The sequence below is a fragment of the Carcharhinus amblyrhynchos genome, chromosome 7, assembly GCF_965287045.1.
Source record: "Carcharhinus amblyrhynchos chromosome 7, sCarAmb.v2.hapA, whole genome shotgun sequence".
Taxonomy (NCBI): domain Eukaryota; kingdom Metazoa; phylum Chordata; class Chondrichthyes; order Carcharhiniformes; family Carcharhinidae; genus Carcharhinus; species Carcharhinus amblyrhynchos.
The window spans coordinates 110,469,956-110,484,982 of record NC_137330.1 but is presented as its reverse complement, the minus strand read 5'-3'; the positions used below and the strand labels follow the sequence as shown (position 1 = coordinate 110,484,982).

The 15,027-nt window shown below is 42.7% G+C and overlaps 1 protein-coding gene across 1 annotated transcript in view; it reads left to right on the top strand.

The window, feature by feature from the left end:
- mertka (c-mer proto-oncogene tyrosine kinase a) overlaps nucleotides 1-15,027 on the top strand; it is a 127,330-nt gene that overhangs the window by 27,848 nt on the left and 84,455 nt on the right. Inside the window, exon 4 of the mRNA XM_080193392.1 lies at nucleotides 3,196-3,369. Coding sequence (XP_080049518.1) covers nucleotides 3,196-3,369 — 174 coding nt within the window. The remainder of the gene's footprint in view (nucleotides 1-3,195; nucleotides 3,370-15,027) is intronic.

The window sequence follows — 15,027 nt, the reverse complement described above, 5'->3', positions numbered from 1 at the left end:
AATTTGTGCCTTTTGGTGTGAGGGAGAAGAGAATTATAACACATAGCAATCCTTCATGGCCTTGTTCTGTGTACTGTTACCTGTATGACTTGGCACTCTGCTTCCTTCACTGATTCTGTTTTTTTTTAAATTTTGATGAGCTATACTGCAGATAATTTACAGGTGCTCGACATTGCCATCATTGTAAAATCATAGAATCTTGCACCACAGAAGGAAGCCGTTCATTCCACCACATTCGTGCTGGCTCTTTGAAAGAGCTGTCCAGTTTAGTCCTGCACCGCCATCCAGCTTATTTCCCCCATAAACTTGCAAACTATTTCTCAACTACAACAGCTTCCATCGTGCCTTTTAAGGTGCCACAACATCCCGAGGGAGCATTATAGTTAGAGTCATAGAGGTTTTCAGCATGGAAACAGGCCCAACTTGTCCACGCCACCTTTTTTTTTAAAACCCCTAAGTTAATCCCAATTATCTGCATTTGGCCCATATCACTGTATACCCATTGTACCCATGTAACTATCTAAACGCTTTTAAAAGACAAAATTGTGACCAGTTCTACTAGTACCTCTGGCAGCTTGTTCCAGACACTCACCACCCTCTGTGTGAAAAAATTGCCCCTCTGGACAGTTTTTTATCTCTCCCCTCTCACCTTAAACCTATGCCCTCTAGTTTTAGACTGCCCTATCTTTGGGAAAATATATTGACTATCAAGCTGATCTGTGCCCCTCGTTACTTTTTAGACCTCTATAAGATCACCCCTCAGCCTCCTACGCTCCAGAGAAAAAGTCCCAGTCTATCTAGCCTCTCCTTATAAGTCAATCCATCAAGTCCCAGTAGTATCCTAGTAAATCTTTTCTGCACTCTTTCTAGTTTAATAATATCCTTTCTATAATAGGGTGACCAGAATTGCATACAGTATTCCAAGTGTGGCCGTACCAATGTCTTGTACAACTTCAACAAGACATTTCAACTCCTGTGCTCAATGTTCTGACTGATGAAACCAAGCATGCCAAATGCCGCCTTCACCATTCTGTGCACCTGTGACTCCACTTTCAAGGTGCAATGAACCTGTACCTCTAGATCTCTTTGTTCTTGAACTCTCCCCGACACCCTACCAGAACTGAGAAAGTCCTGCCCTGGTTCAATCTAACAAAATGCATCACCTTGCATTTGTCTAAATTAAACTCCATCTGCCATTCATCAGCCCACTGGCCAAATTGATCAAGATCCCATTACAATTCAAGATAATTTCCTTCACTGAACACTATGCCACCAATCTTATTGTCATCTGCAAACTTACTAACCATGCCTCTGATATTCTCATCCAAATCATGAATATAAATGACAAATAATAGTGGATACATCACTGACCCCTGAAGCAGACAGCTGGTCACAGGCCTCCAGTTTGAAAAACAACCCTCTACAACCAGCCTCTTGAAGCCAATTTTGTATCCATTTAGATACCTCACCCTGGATCCCGTGAGATTTAACCTTATGCAACAACCTACCATGCAATACCTTATCAAAGGCCTTGCTAAAGTCCACATAGATAACATCAACTGCACTGCCCTCATCGACCTTTGGTTACCCCTTCAAAAAAACTCAATTAAATTTGTGAGGCATGATCTTCCACTCACAAAGCCATGCTGACTGTCCCTAATCAGTCCTTGCGTCTCTAAATGCCTGTAAATCCTGTCTCTCAAAGTACCTTCCAACAATTTACCCACTAGAGATGTGAGGCTCACTGGCTTGTAGTTCCCAGGCTTTTCCCTGCAGCCCTTTTTAAACAAAGGCACAACATTTGCCACTCTCCAATCTTCAGGCACCTCACCTGTGACTATCGATGATTCAAATATTTTGGCTAGGGGACACACACAATTTCCTCCCTATCCTGCCATGATGTCCTGGGATACACTCATCAGGTCCCAGGGGTTTATCTACTTTGATACACTTTGAGACTTCTAGCAGCTCCTTCTTTGTAATATGTAAAATCCTCCTAGGGTGGCATAGTTGTTAGCACTGCTGCCTCACAGCACCAGAGACCCGGGTTTGATTCCTGCCTTGGATCACTGTGTAGTCTGCACGTTCTCCCCTTGTCTGTGTGTGTTTCCTCCAGATGCTTCGGTTTCCTCCCACAGTCCAAAGATGTGCACGTTAGGTGGATTGGCCATGCTAAGTTGTCCCTTAATATCAGGGTGACCAGCTAGGGTAAATACATGGGATTATGGGGATAGTGCCTGGGTGGGATTGTGTTTGGTGTAGACTGAGGCTGAATAGCCTCCTTCTGCACTATTGCATTCTATGAAATAGAATAAAAGGAGGTATGACACCGAGTGACATCAGGAGGCATTAGTTCAAATGACCAAAAGCTTGGTCAAAGAGGAAGGTTCTGAGAAGTGTCTTAAAGGAGGAAAGCAAGGTGGAGAGGTGTGTGAAGATAATTCCAGAACTCAGAGTTGCAGCAACTTTGGACATGGACAGCAATAGTTCACAGGAGTGCATAGGAGGCCAGAATTAGTGGAGTTTATCTTCAAGTACTTGGCCAATTGCCTTTTGATCATGTGTCATTCCTCACCCTTTCAAGAAGTGTTCCTGAGCGTAACAATCAGCGATGAGAAATTATTTCCCCTATAGTTCATTTGACAAATATTTTAATTGCTGGGGCCATTTCTCCCAACTTGTTCTATCAAAGACCCTTATTATTTTGAGTATGTTTATAATGCCTATTGGAAAACAATCCCTGCTTCCTCCAATCTCTCCATATAACTGAATTCCCTAATCTCTGATATCATCTTGGCAAGCCTTCCCTATATTCCCTCCAAAGTGTCGACATCCTTCCTAAAATGTGCATATAAACTTGGCCTAACCAGTGACTCGCAAAGGTTTCCTTGTTTTTGCATTAAACACACCAATTTACAGTGCCAAATATCACACTTGCTTTCTTAACTGCCTCATGTTTGTTTTTCCACCTGCAAGGATTTGTGAGTGTGCACAAATTAAAATGCAAATGCATAGATGTCATGGCTAATACATAGTTATGGTCAGTGGGTACATTTTAGGGCACATTTATTCCAACAGGCAAAGTTAGCATATGTCACAGATAATAGACGAGGTTTTGACTACGTTATGAATAGTATGTGCATTTAGTGTATCTCATTGCTAATTGATGCCATTTTTACATGCTGCCACTTGCAGGATTGCCAAGTTTTATTCAAGAGCCTGAAGCAAAGAACGTCTCAAGAAATGCTGCTTTTAATCTCTCTTGTGAGGCAGTGGGTCCACCGTATCCTGTGAATATTTACTGGTTACAAAATGGCAATAAGATAAAAATGGATGCAGACAGTTCGCCTTCTGTTCTAACCGTAGCAGGTAAATTGGCATTAAGAACACCGTTCTCTTTGATTAATTTGGTTGGTAGCTATGTCTGATTGGATTCTGTACTTCACATACTCATTTACTGTGAAAGATGTAAATAAGCAAAGTATTTCATTTTAGGAAGTACAGTATTATGATTAAATTCAAAAACAGAAAATGTTGGAAAACCTCAGCAGGGGTGACAGCATCTGTGGAGAGAACAAAGAAAAGTACTCCAAAAAGTGCAGGAACCGGCCCTTCGGCCCTCCCAAGCCTATCATGATGCCCAACTAAAGTAAAACAAAACCTTCTGGCCTTAATTGGTCTGTATCCCTCAATTCCCTCTCTGGAGCCGAGAGCTAACATTTTGAGTCAGGATGACCCTTCGTCAGAGCTAATGTTCTCTCTCTGCAGATGCCATCAGACCTACTGAAATTTTCAAGCATTTTCTGTTTTTGTTTCCAATTCCAGCATCCGCAGTAATCTGCTGTTATTACGATTAGATTGCCTCTTTTGTGAGCTGTTAACCACATCCAGCTTGATTAACGCATTCAAAAACACCCTTGGCAATGAAAAACAATAATTACGGGAAAATATGGACTAAAGTAGTTGAATACACCAGATAATACAAAGGTTTCTGTGCTGTTGTATGGAGGGTGATCAGCGTCTGTGATGCACATGTGGTATAAACGGATATATTTTACAATTATCCTCTACTATTATCATTGAGAATTGAGTAGGGTAGAAAATGTGAAAATGGTAGGTTGCATTACATCTAAGCATTGGAAATTATGAGCACGATTGTATCTTCTCTCATTTTTAAGTTTTTTTTCCCTTAATGTGACCTTTTCCCTTTAATTGCTGTGCACATTTTAGGAAGGCAGCGTTTGTGGCACAAATCTGGGATGTAAACTTGTGTGAGGCATATATTTGCCCTCAGCTGGATGAATCTTTTGAGCACTTTTCTATGAACTGGCCAGGCTCACAGCTGATTTATCAATACTTGAAAACAAAACTTTAACACATTTTTGTGGAAATAAACTAAAAAAAAAGTATTCTCGTTTTTAGTCACAAAACTAACATTTCTATTGCGGTTTCTTTTTAAATCTTGTTTTCATATTAAATTTCTTCCCTTTTTGGGTTCTCGTGTATGGTGTCCTTATTAATGCACCAGATGGAAAACATATATTAGTGAACATCTGTAATAGCCCTTTGAAGAGGGTTTAATGTGCAGTCTTGAAGAGGGTTAAATGCGCAGCTTTGCTGAATTTGATGTTGGAACTTTTCTCTGTGTCGACAATGTCTCAATGTCCACTGGGCCCCCCACAAAAATCACCTGTCTTTCATTGGTTTTCTTCTCTCCTATTCTCGGGGAGAAAATAACTTGACCAGGTGACAAAAAAGAAGTACTGAAAGTTGATTTATTTCCCTGACGTTCCTGTGTAGCACTGAGAGTGCTGCACAATTGGAGGGGTAGACTTTCAAATGCGATGTTGAACCGAAACCCTGTCTGACCCCTTGACTAGACATAAAAGATTCCACGTTATTATTTCAGAAAGGAATAGATGTTATTCCTGGTGTCCTGGCCAATATGTAGCCATTTGCCGTCACCTTGAAACATATTGGCGGGTGATTTTTGAGCCTGTGGTCTCTGTCTGTGGGAATGGTGGTGCATGCTCAAAATCCAGAGAGTACAATTCATGTGGGTGAGTTTGAGTTCTAATCCTACTGGCCCTTCGCAGATGGAATGGCGTGAAACACAGCGCAGGACTACAGAAAGTTTATTTTAATACATTAGCATGTCATTAGCCAGCAGTCTCTCTGCCCCTGCATGCCAGCACCAATTACAACAGCTCATCCAGATGTGAACCTGTATGGGAGTCTCCCTGAGGTCGTAAAAGTAAATATGGCCCCAGGGGAGAGGGACTTGGCCTGCCAATTCCCCTGGAACTGCCCCTTGGCACAGGATGCTGCCAGGTTGACACCATTATCTGGTTATAAGAACATAAGAAATAGGAGCAGGAGTAGGCCATCTAGCCCTTCGAGCCTGCCCCACCATTCAATAAGATCATGGCTGATCTGTCGTGGCTCAGTTCCACTTTCCCGCCCTCTCCCCATAACCCTTAATCCCCTCTCTTATCAAGAACCCATCAACCCGCTTCTTAAAAATATTTAGCGAGGCAGCCTCCACCACCTCAACGGGCAGAGAATTCCAGAGATTCACCACCCTTTGAGTGAAGAAGTTCCTCCTCAACTCCGTTCTAAACCGCCCCCCCTTTATCTTGAGGCTGTGTCCCCTAGTCCTACCGTCCTTTCTGAGCGGGAAGAGTCTCTCCACCTCTATCCTATCCATCCCATTCATCATCTTATACGTCTCAATGAGATCTCCCCTCATTCTTCTAAACTCTAACGAGTACAAGCCTAGTTTATTCAGCCTCTCCTCATAGCTCAACCCCCTCAACTCCGGTATCAGCCTAGTAAACCTCCTCTGCACTCCCTCCAAGACCAAAATATCCTTGCGTAAGTGCGGCGACCAAAACTGCACACAGTACTCCAGCTGCGGCCTCACCAATGCCCTATACAGCCGCAGCAAGACCTCCCTACTTTTATATTCAATCCCCCTCGCTATGAAGGCCAGCATCCCATTCGCCTTCCTGACCACCTGCTGCACCTGCAGGCTGGGTTTTTGCGACTCATGCACAAGGACCCCGAGGTCCCTCTGCACCGTCGCCTGCTGCAGTTTTTCGCCACGTAAGAAATAGTCCTTCTTACCATTCTTCCTACCAAAGTGGACCACCTCGCACTTGCCAACATTAAATTCCATTTGCCATTTCCTGGCCCATTCGCCCAGCCTATCTAGATCCTTCTGCAGACTCTCCACACCCTCCGCGCAATTTGCCGTTCCCCCAATCTTGGTGTCATCAGCAAATTTCGACACCATACGCTCGGTTCCCTCCTCCAGATCATCTATATAAATGGTAAATAGCTGAGGCCCCAGCACCAACCCCTGGGGCACTCCACTAGTCACCAACCGCCAATCCGAATAGCACCCATTAACCCCCACTCTCTGCTTCTATTTGACAACCAATCCTCTAATCCTCTATTATCATGTTGTTATTATTATGTTATTATCATGTTGTTACATCTTCAAAACATGCAAGTAGATTTGTCGAGCACAATTTCCCTCTCAATAAACCTCACCAATTTTTTGATTTTCTAAGTTCCTTATGATCATTTCCTTGATAATAGATTCCAACACATTCCTGATGATCAGTGTTAGACTAACAGGCTTGCATTTTCCTGTTTTCTCTCTCCCTCCTTTCTAGCATAGCATTGTTACGTTTTCTACCTTCCAATCCACAGGAACTATTCTGGAATCTAAGGAATTATAGGCAATCATGAGCACCATACCCATTATCTCTGCAGCCAGCTCTTTTCAAACCCTAGAATGTAAACCATCAGTCCATGGGGTTCTTGATTCCATAAACTTTTTCACTACTTTTCCTTTACTGTTATTAATTATTTTATTTTCCTTGGTTTCCCACCATTTCTGAATGATTTGTATCTTCTATGATACTCCAAAGATGTGTGGGTTAGGTTGATTGGCCATGCTAAGTTGCCCCTAGTGTCAGGGGGACTAGCTAGGGTAAATGCATGGGATTATGGGGATTGTGGTCGGTGTAGACTCGATAGGCCGAATGACCTCCTCCTGCACTATAGTGACTCTGTCATTCTATGATGAAGATAGATGCACAATATTTGTTTAATATTTTGGCCATTTAATTAAACCAATTATAATCTATCCTGTCATAACCATGTTTACTTTTGCTGTCGTCTTCCTTATCACACATCTAAGAGAGTCTTAGAATTTGCTTGCTTCTTGCTCGTTCACTGTCATGTTTTATGTTAATCTTCTGTCCTTTAGCTTTCTAAACCCCAGGCCTCAGACTAACTACTACTCCAGGAAATATTGTAAACCAGTGCTTTTAATGTCATACTATTTTCAACTGATCCACAGATGGGTTACTTTTCCTGGGGAGCATTGTATTTCAGTGGAATATTTGTTGAGAATTGCGAAATATTTCTTCAAATGATTTTTACTTACCTACTGTCATTGGGCGGCACGGTGGCACAGTGGTTAGCACTGCTGCCTCATAACGTCAGGGACCCGGGTTCAATTCCACCCTTGGATGACTGTGTGGAATTTGCACATTCTCGCTGTGTCTGTTGGTTAGGTGGATTGGCCATGCTAAATTGTCCCTTAGTGTCGGGGGATTAGCAGGGTAAATACTTGGGATTCTGGGGATAGCACCTGGATGGCATTGTTGTCAGTACAGTCTCAATGGGCCGAATGGTGGCCTCCTGCACTATAGTGATTCTGTAAATTCTATGAGTATCTTTCAATCTAAATTCCCAATCCACCTTAACCAAGCTGCCCCCCATATCCATTTATTTGGCTTTATGTAAGTTTAATACTCTCTTTTCGCTGAGGCAGAAGTAGAAAGGCTCTTCTCCTGGATCCAGCAAATCCTTACCTGAATGATGTCCGAGTTTCAGTTAGATGAAAATCTGAACAAGAATGAAGCATGCTGTTTTACCAGATTTAAAGTACTAATAATTCCAATGGAGCTGCTTACACTCCCACTCTCTTCAATTAAAATCAGAAGGCAGCGATTGGAGTCTTGAATCCAGAACCTGATTTTTTAAAAAGACTTTAAACCTCCACTCCGCTCCTCCTCCCACAACACACCCCCACAACACACTGAGTCCAACTGGCTACATTTTGTTCTCTAGCTCTCTGCAAGATTAGCATCAACTGCTCCAAAAGTGTTAAAGAAATTGTAACTTTCCTTAGGAAAAAAGGATCAGGTTCTCTGTCTAAAAAGCTTCAAACTTAAAATTTGTATTTAACTGTTTATAGAATCAAGAGTGAAGAACTGGCTTGAAACGGTTAAAGGGCCAGATTTAGGAACAGCTGCCCTGCCATTATCATCCATTATAATTATGTATATAATCATCAGTGTGACTGAACATCGTCTGTGGCATTCTGAGCAAACAGAACTCAACATTTGCAGCCAATCCCTCAATGCGCTCGAAGACTTTTTATTTCCAATCTTCAAAATAGCCTTTGTTTTTGAAATTTGAGTGAATTTTCTATCCAAGAGTAAGAACGATCTTACTGTTGCAACGTGTTGTGCCTTACAAACAAATAGTACAAATTAAGGGCAAGAGTAGGCCTCTTGGCTCCTTGAGTCTGCTTCACCATTTATAAGATCGTGGCTGATCTAATTTTAACTTCAACTTCACATTTGTTTATTAAGAATCTATCTATCTATCTTAAAGATATTCAAAGACTTTGCCTCAACCATCTTTTGAGGAAGAGAATTCCAAAGTCTCAACTGTCAGAGACATTTTCTTTCTGCATCTCTGCCTTAAATAGGCGACCCCTTATTTCTAAACAGCGGCCCCGAGTTCTAGATTCTTCCACAAGAGGAAATGTTCTTTCCACATTCCTTCCGTCAAGTCCGTACAGCAGCTTTTTGCTGTTTCTTTCAATGCCTGTCACTGACGCACAGTAAAACTCCCTATAACCCACTCCACTTTCTCTGATCTGAAGTACATCCCTTTCTGAATCACTTTTGACACCAGCAACCTTGTGACAAAGGTGAAATTGGCATGAGTGAAGGAGAGTTCCTCTCTGTACAGTTTTTAATGAGAGAGTCTGGTTGAGAGGTGAAAAGGCTGCTAGTGTCTAATTTGAAGAAATTAAAAGATAAAGATCCAGTTTTCTTAAAGAGCCTCTTTTTAAGAAAAAAGTTGTATATGTGTTTGAAAAAAGTGGCAGTCATAGAACTGGCTTGTTTAAGTACAAAATGGGTCTTAAGATCACGTGTGAAAAAGACCATTGCACAAGTGCATGCATTCCCCTTGTTTCCATCACTGGTGATGAAAGTACAGCCAAAATAGGTGTTTTTTTAAATATCTAACCCCACCTGTTTTTTGACAGAAGGTACAGCGAGTTATCATTGAATTTTGGGCAGTTTTGTGTGTGGGCTCAGGGCCTTCAAGCTGAGACTGCCAAAACTCTCATCACAGTAGGGAATCATTCCCTGGTGTCTGAGGCCTTCATTCTGTTGCATTCTATTCGACTTGGACTCGGGGCACAAGGTTGAAAGATATATCTACATCTGTTGTTTTTATGCCCTATTGTTTTCGGGTTCCTTTTTCTATTAATTGATGGAAGCTTACATTTGGGTTAATCATGAAATCACCTTTACCCTTGGGAGCATAAACAATAAGTGCTGGATACACTCAGCAGTTTCGGCAGCATCTGTGGAGAAATGAGAATGAACAGCTAGAATTTTCCCATGCTCATGGAGATGGCTTTAGATGTGGCAGAGGGGTGGAGTGAGGAAATTTGGAAAGTTGCTCATTGTGTCAGCTCTACAACATGTTCCTGCATCATTGTGTAGTCTCCTTCATTAGCTATACTTCTTTTGCTGCTTAATGTGATGTGTTGTAGCTTCATGAGATCAGTCAGGCATACCTGATGCTTTTCCCAGCAAGCTCTTTTACAATCCTCCATGAACCAGAGTTGATTGTGTGGCTTGATAGTGATGGAGAGGTAAGGGATATTCTAGATTTTTCTTTTACAGGATTTGTTGCCCATCCTTAATTGCTCCTTGAACTGAGTAGCTTGCTAAGCTTTTGCAGAGGGCGGTTCAGAGCAAACCACATCACACATGTGGGCCATTGAACATTGGTGAACTGGATGGGTTTTTGCAACAATCAATGATAATTTCATGCTTTCAATTCCAGATTTATTAATTGAATTTAAATTCCAGCAGCTTCTGTAATTGGGTTTGAACCCATGTTCCCAGAATATTAGCCTTGGCCTCTCGATTACGAGTCCAGTGACATTACCACTACACCACTGCCTTCCCATGCACTTTGGGTATTACTGGCTGGTTGTATTACAGTTTATGGGAAATGGACTTCCTATGGCTGTTGGTTTTTGCTCTGAGCATGTTCTTGGAGAACAGAAATGAGTCCCAAGTTGTAACAAGGACATCATCCTAAAATTAAGGACAGCATCTCCCGCAAGGCAAAATACATCAGGACATCATAGGAAATATATTTTAGGAATTGTATAGGACATTAGTGAGGCTATACCTGGAGTATTGTGTGCAGTTTTGGTGTCTTATCTGAGGAAGGATGTCCTTGCTATAGAGGAAGTACAGCAAAGGTTTATTAGGCTGATTCCTGGGATGGCAGGTTTGTCATAGAGGAGAGACAAAGTCGATAAGGATTATATTCACTGGAGTTTAGAAGAGTGAGAAGGAATCTCATAGAAACTTATAAAATTCTAACAGGGTTAGACAGGCTAACTTCAGGAAGAATGCTCCTGATGGTGGGGGAGTCCAGAACTAGGGGCCATAGTTTGAGGATAAGGGGTAAACTTTTAGAACTAAGGTGAAGAGAAATTTCTTCACCCAGAGGGTGGCGAATGTGTGGAATTCACTGCCACAAAATGTAGTTCAGGCCAAATCATTGTGTGATTTCAAGAAGATACAACGCTTGGGCAAAAGGGATCAAGGATTTGGGAGGAAGGGGGGAATCAGGATATTGAATTTGGTGATCAGCTGTGATCAAAATGAATGACAGAGCAGGCTCAAAGGGCCAAATGGCCTACTCTTGCTTCCAGTTTCTGTGTTAGGACTGCACCAGAGTGTCTGCAGTGAGGCTATCTTGAGGTTTTAAGTGCAATCAATTAAATAGATTTGATACTTAACTATCTTTACGCCATGCCAAATACGATTATTTTGTGCTGGTTCTGCACTGTAGGCATTTTGTGATTCGGTTGTGTTCTTTTTGCAATGCAGTTCTATTTTGAAGTTCGTATACAGCGGGCAGTGTGATTGAACTCTGACCTCAGCTGTGTTTTGGCTTGAGGCCCATCGAGGGAAGGGCGGTCATCTGGACAGGAGAAGATGATTGCAGAAAGATTTCAGCTTGATTGGAAACAGATGAACAAAGTGGAAAGCACGTGCTACTAATGTCTGCATTTTAGAATTGAAGCCAAGTGCTGAAGTCTGGGAGTAAAGCAGTGAAACAATGCAGAACATTGAGAAAAATAAAGATGAGTATTGCCGCAGAGATTTGCTGCCGTAGCTTTTTGTCTTGTGCTCGTCAAAACAAACACAAGAATGCTCAAATGTGGCATTTTCTTTTTTGTCCTGGTGATAACTGCAAGACAAAAAGCTTCAACAGCAAGTCTCTTCAGCAATATTCAAAAATAAATTTAAAACAAGAGACAGAAATTGCTGGAAAAGTAATGGCACATTCACAGCACCAGTCGTTCTTTCTTCACAAAGTTTTTCACACACAGGATTGTGGGTGCCTGGAGCTTGCTGCCGGGGACATAGTGGAAGCAGATACGATAGTGACTTTGAAGTTACTGTGAAATTCCTGTAGTCACCACACTCCGGTGCCTGTTTGAGTCAATGCAGCTAACCCACACGTCTTTCAGACAGAGAGAGGAAACCTGAGCATCTGGAGGAAACCCACGCAGACACAGGGAGAATGTGCAGACTCAGCACAGACAGTGACCCAAGCTGGAAATCGAACCCAGGTTCCTGGTGCTATGAGGCAGCAGTGCTAACCACTGTGCCAATATGCCACCCCAGTTTCCTCCCAGAGATATGTGAATTTGTTGGATTGGCCATGCTAAATTGCCCCTTAGTGTCGGGGGCACTAGCTCGGTTAAGTACATGAGATTGAGAGGATGGAGCCTGGGTGGGATTGTGTTCGGTGCAGACTCAGTGGGCCAAGTGGCCTCCTCCTGCACTGTAGGATGTATGATTCTAGGATATCCTTCCTTAATCACTGTACACAGCACTCCAGACGTGGTCTCATGAAAAAGCTTAATTGACAACGGGTGCAGCATTGGTTCCTCATTTCCTTTGGTTCCTCCTTTTTCCCTATGCTTCTTGTTGTCCCAGTGGTGGTAAGAGCTTGTCTCTCATTGTTGGAAGCTGCATTGACAGTCAGTGCTGTAACTGCAAACTCTTGTATGTTATTTGAGGATACTAGCTGCCCGCTCTATGTATCTGGTGGTTGAATTTTCTTGTTGTTATTCAGATTTGCAGTTGTGTCCGGGTTCCTGACTGGAGTCATTATCCATGTATGTAAGCGATAGCTCTTGTTGCCCCGGAAGAAACCTTCTGACCTAGTTGGAATAAAGACAGTACAGAGAACTGGCACAGTTTCATTGCACTATGAATGCTGTCCGAAACAGGGAGCAGACTGGCAGAGTGTGCAGCAGGGTCACAAACAAGCTGGGCACAGAGGGAGTAGAATCTCTTTCAATTTAGAAAGATATCAGGATGACAATTTGGTAATGTGCAGGCAATGGGCAAAAAAATACAGAACCGTGGGCCCTGTAAGGCCTGATAGTAATTCATGCAAAGTCTAGTGCTCTGTTATCCAGTTGTGTTCTGTCTGCTGGAAATGTGATGTTGATGTTCCTCCAAATGTACAAATCTTTGGTCACCCTTTTACACCAGAGAGCAGCACACTAGGAGGTATTACTGATGTCACTAGCTACAGCCTGGGAGCAGCCTTATCCTTATTCATTCATGGGATGTGGGCATCACTGACTAGGGCAGCATTTATTGCCCATTCAGATTTCAGATGACAGATTTCCCTCCCTGAAGGACATTAATGAACCAAATGGATTTTCACAACAATCAGCATTTGTTTCATGATCATCATTAGACTTTTAATTCCAGATTTTTACTGAAATCAAATTCCACCATCTGCTGTGTTGGGATTCAAACCCAATCCCCAGAGCATTACCCTGGGTCTCTGGATTACTAATCCAGCGACAATACCACTATGCCACTGCTTCTCCCTATTGCATTAAAAACTAAGGGCCATGGTGCTTGACAGTCCCAGGCAATATTACCCAGGTCATGGTTCAGTGCTGGAGTACATAGAACAAAGAAAATTACAGCACAGGAACAGGGCTTTCGGCCCTCCAAGCCTGCACCGACCATGCTGCCCAACTTAACTAAACCCCCCCTACCCTTCAGGGGACCATGTCCCTCTAAACCCATCCTATTCATGTATTTGTCAAGATGTCCCTTAAAAGTCACTACCTTATCAGTCACTTACCTTATGACATAATCCAGTGACCGTTTCCTTAATGAAGCAGAAGCAACTGCTGTATTTTCTGCTCAGTGAAGTTTTGGTGAGAAGAGATGACTGGAGACCTACTGTGCGTATTCTCACCTGCTTGTATTGTCCTTTTTTCCTGCACACCCTGCTCTCTCATTTGTTGCTGTGCCTTGCCCGTCAAGATTCAGCAGACTATCCCGAGCTGTCCACCAACTGTTGCACGCGGAAGTTGAAATCAGATGGAACTCATTAAACAGGCAAAAGTAAATCCCAAACTTCTAGCTGTGGAATAAATAAACCCTTTAAGTTGTACCATGGATTGACCAGTTTCAAAACAGGGTCTTAGATCAAGTGTAGTATCCTTTGTTGAATATTAAAATGACCACACTTATTCCTTCCAGTGCCCAGTCCAGTATGGTGAACAATGTGTCTCTAGCACCAGGTGAACTCTGCATTTTGTACATAAGTTGGTTGGTTGGACACCGGTCTTGCACACAGCTCATTGCCCTGAAGGTGTTGACTTCTTGTTGGTACAGGGGGAAAAAACAGAAAATTGTGGAAGAAAACGCAAAAAAGAAACAAGATTCCGGAGCAAATGATCTTAGTAAGAGTTTTACAAGGCAGAAAAAGGCCCTTCAGCCATTGTGTCTGTGCCAACCATCAAGCACCTAATATATTCCAATTTCATGTTCCAGCACTTGGTCCATGTGTCTGCTATGACATTTCAAGCGTTCATCTAAATGCTTCTTTTGTTGTGAGGGTTCCTGCCTCTACCACCCTTTCAGGCGGTGAGTTCTAGATTTCCAACACACTCTGGATGAAAAAGTTTTCACTAAAGTCTCCTCTAAATGTGGTCGGCGCAACTTGTGGGCCGAAGGGCCTGTTTGTGCTGTAGTGTTCTATGTTCTATGTTCTAAATCTCCTGCCCCTAATCTTAAATCTATGCTCCTTGTTAATGACCACTCTACTAAGGGAAGATGTTCTTCATATTTGTGACCCTCATAATTTTGTACACCTCAATCATGGTGATGCGGCGGTTAAGACTGCTGCCTCACAGCGCCATGGACCTGGCTTGAGTCACGGTCTGTGCTGAGTCTGCACATTCTCCCCACGTCTGCGTGAGTTTCCTCCGGGTGCTCCGGTTCCCTCCCACAGTCAGAAAGTCATGCTGGTTAGGTGCATTGGCCGAACTAAATTCTCCCTCAGTGTATGACCTCAACACAGTGTGGCAACGTGGGGATTTTCACAGTAACTTCATTGCAGTGTTAAGATAAGCCTACTTGCACCTAGCCTCTCTTCATAGCTGAAACTCTCCAGCCCAGACTGGTGAATCTCCTCTGCACCCTTTCTAGTGCTATCATATCCTTCCTATAATGTGGTGACCAGAACTGCACACAGTACTCGCACTGTGTCCTAATGAGGATTTTATGCAGCTCCATCATAATCGCACTGCTCTTATATACTATGTCTCAGTTATGCCTCCACATCATCAGC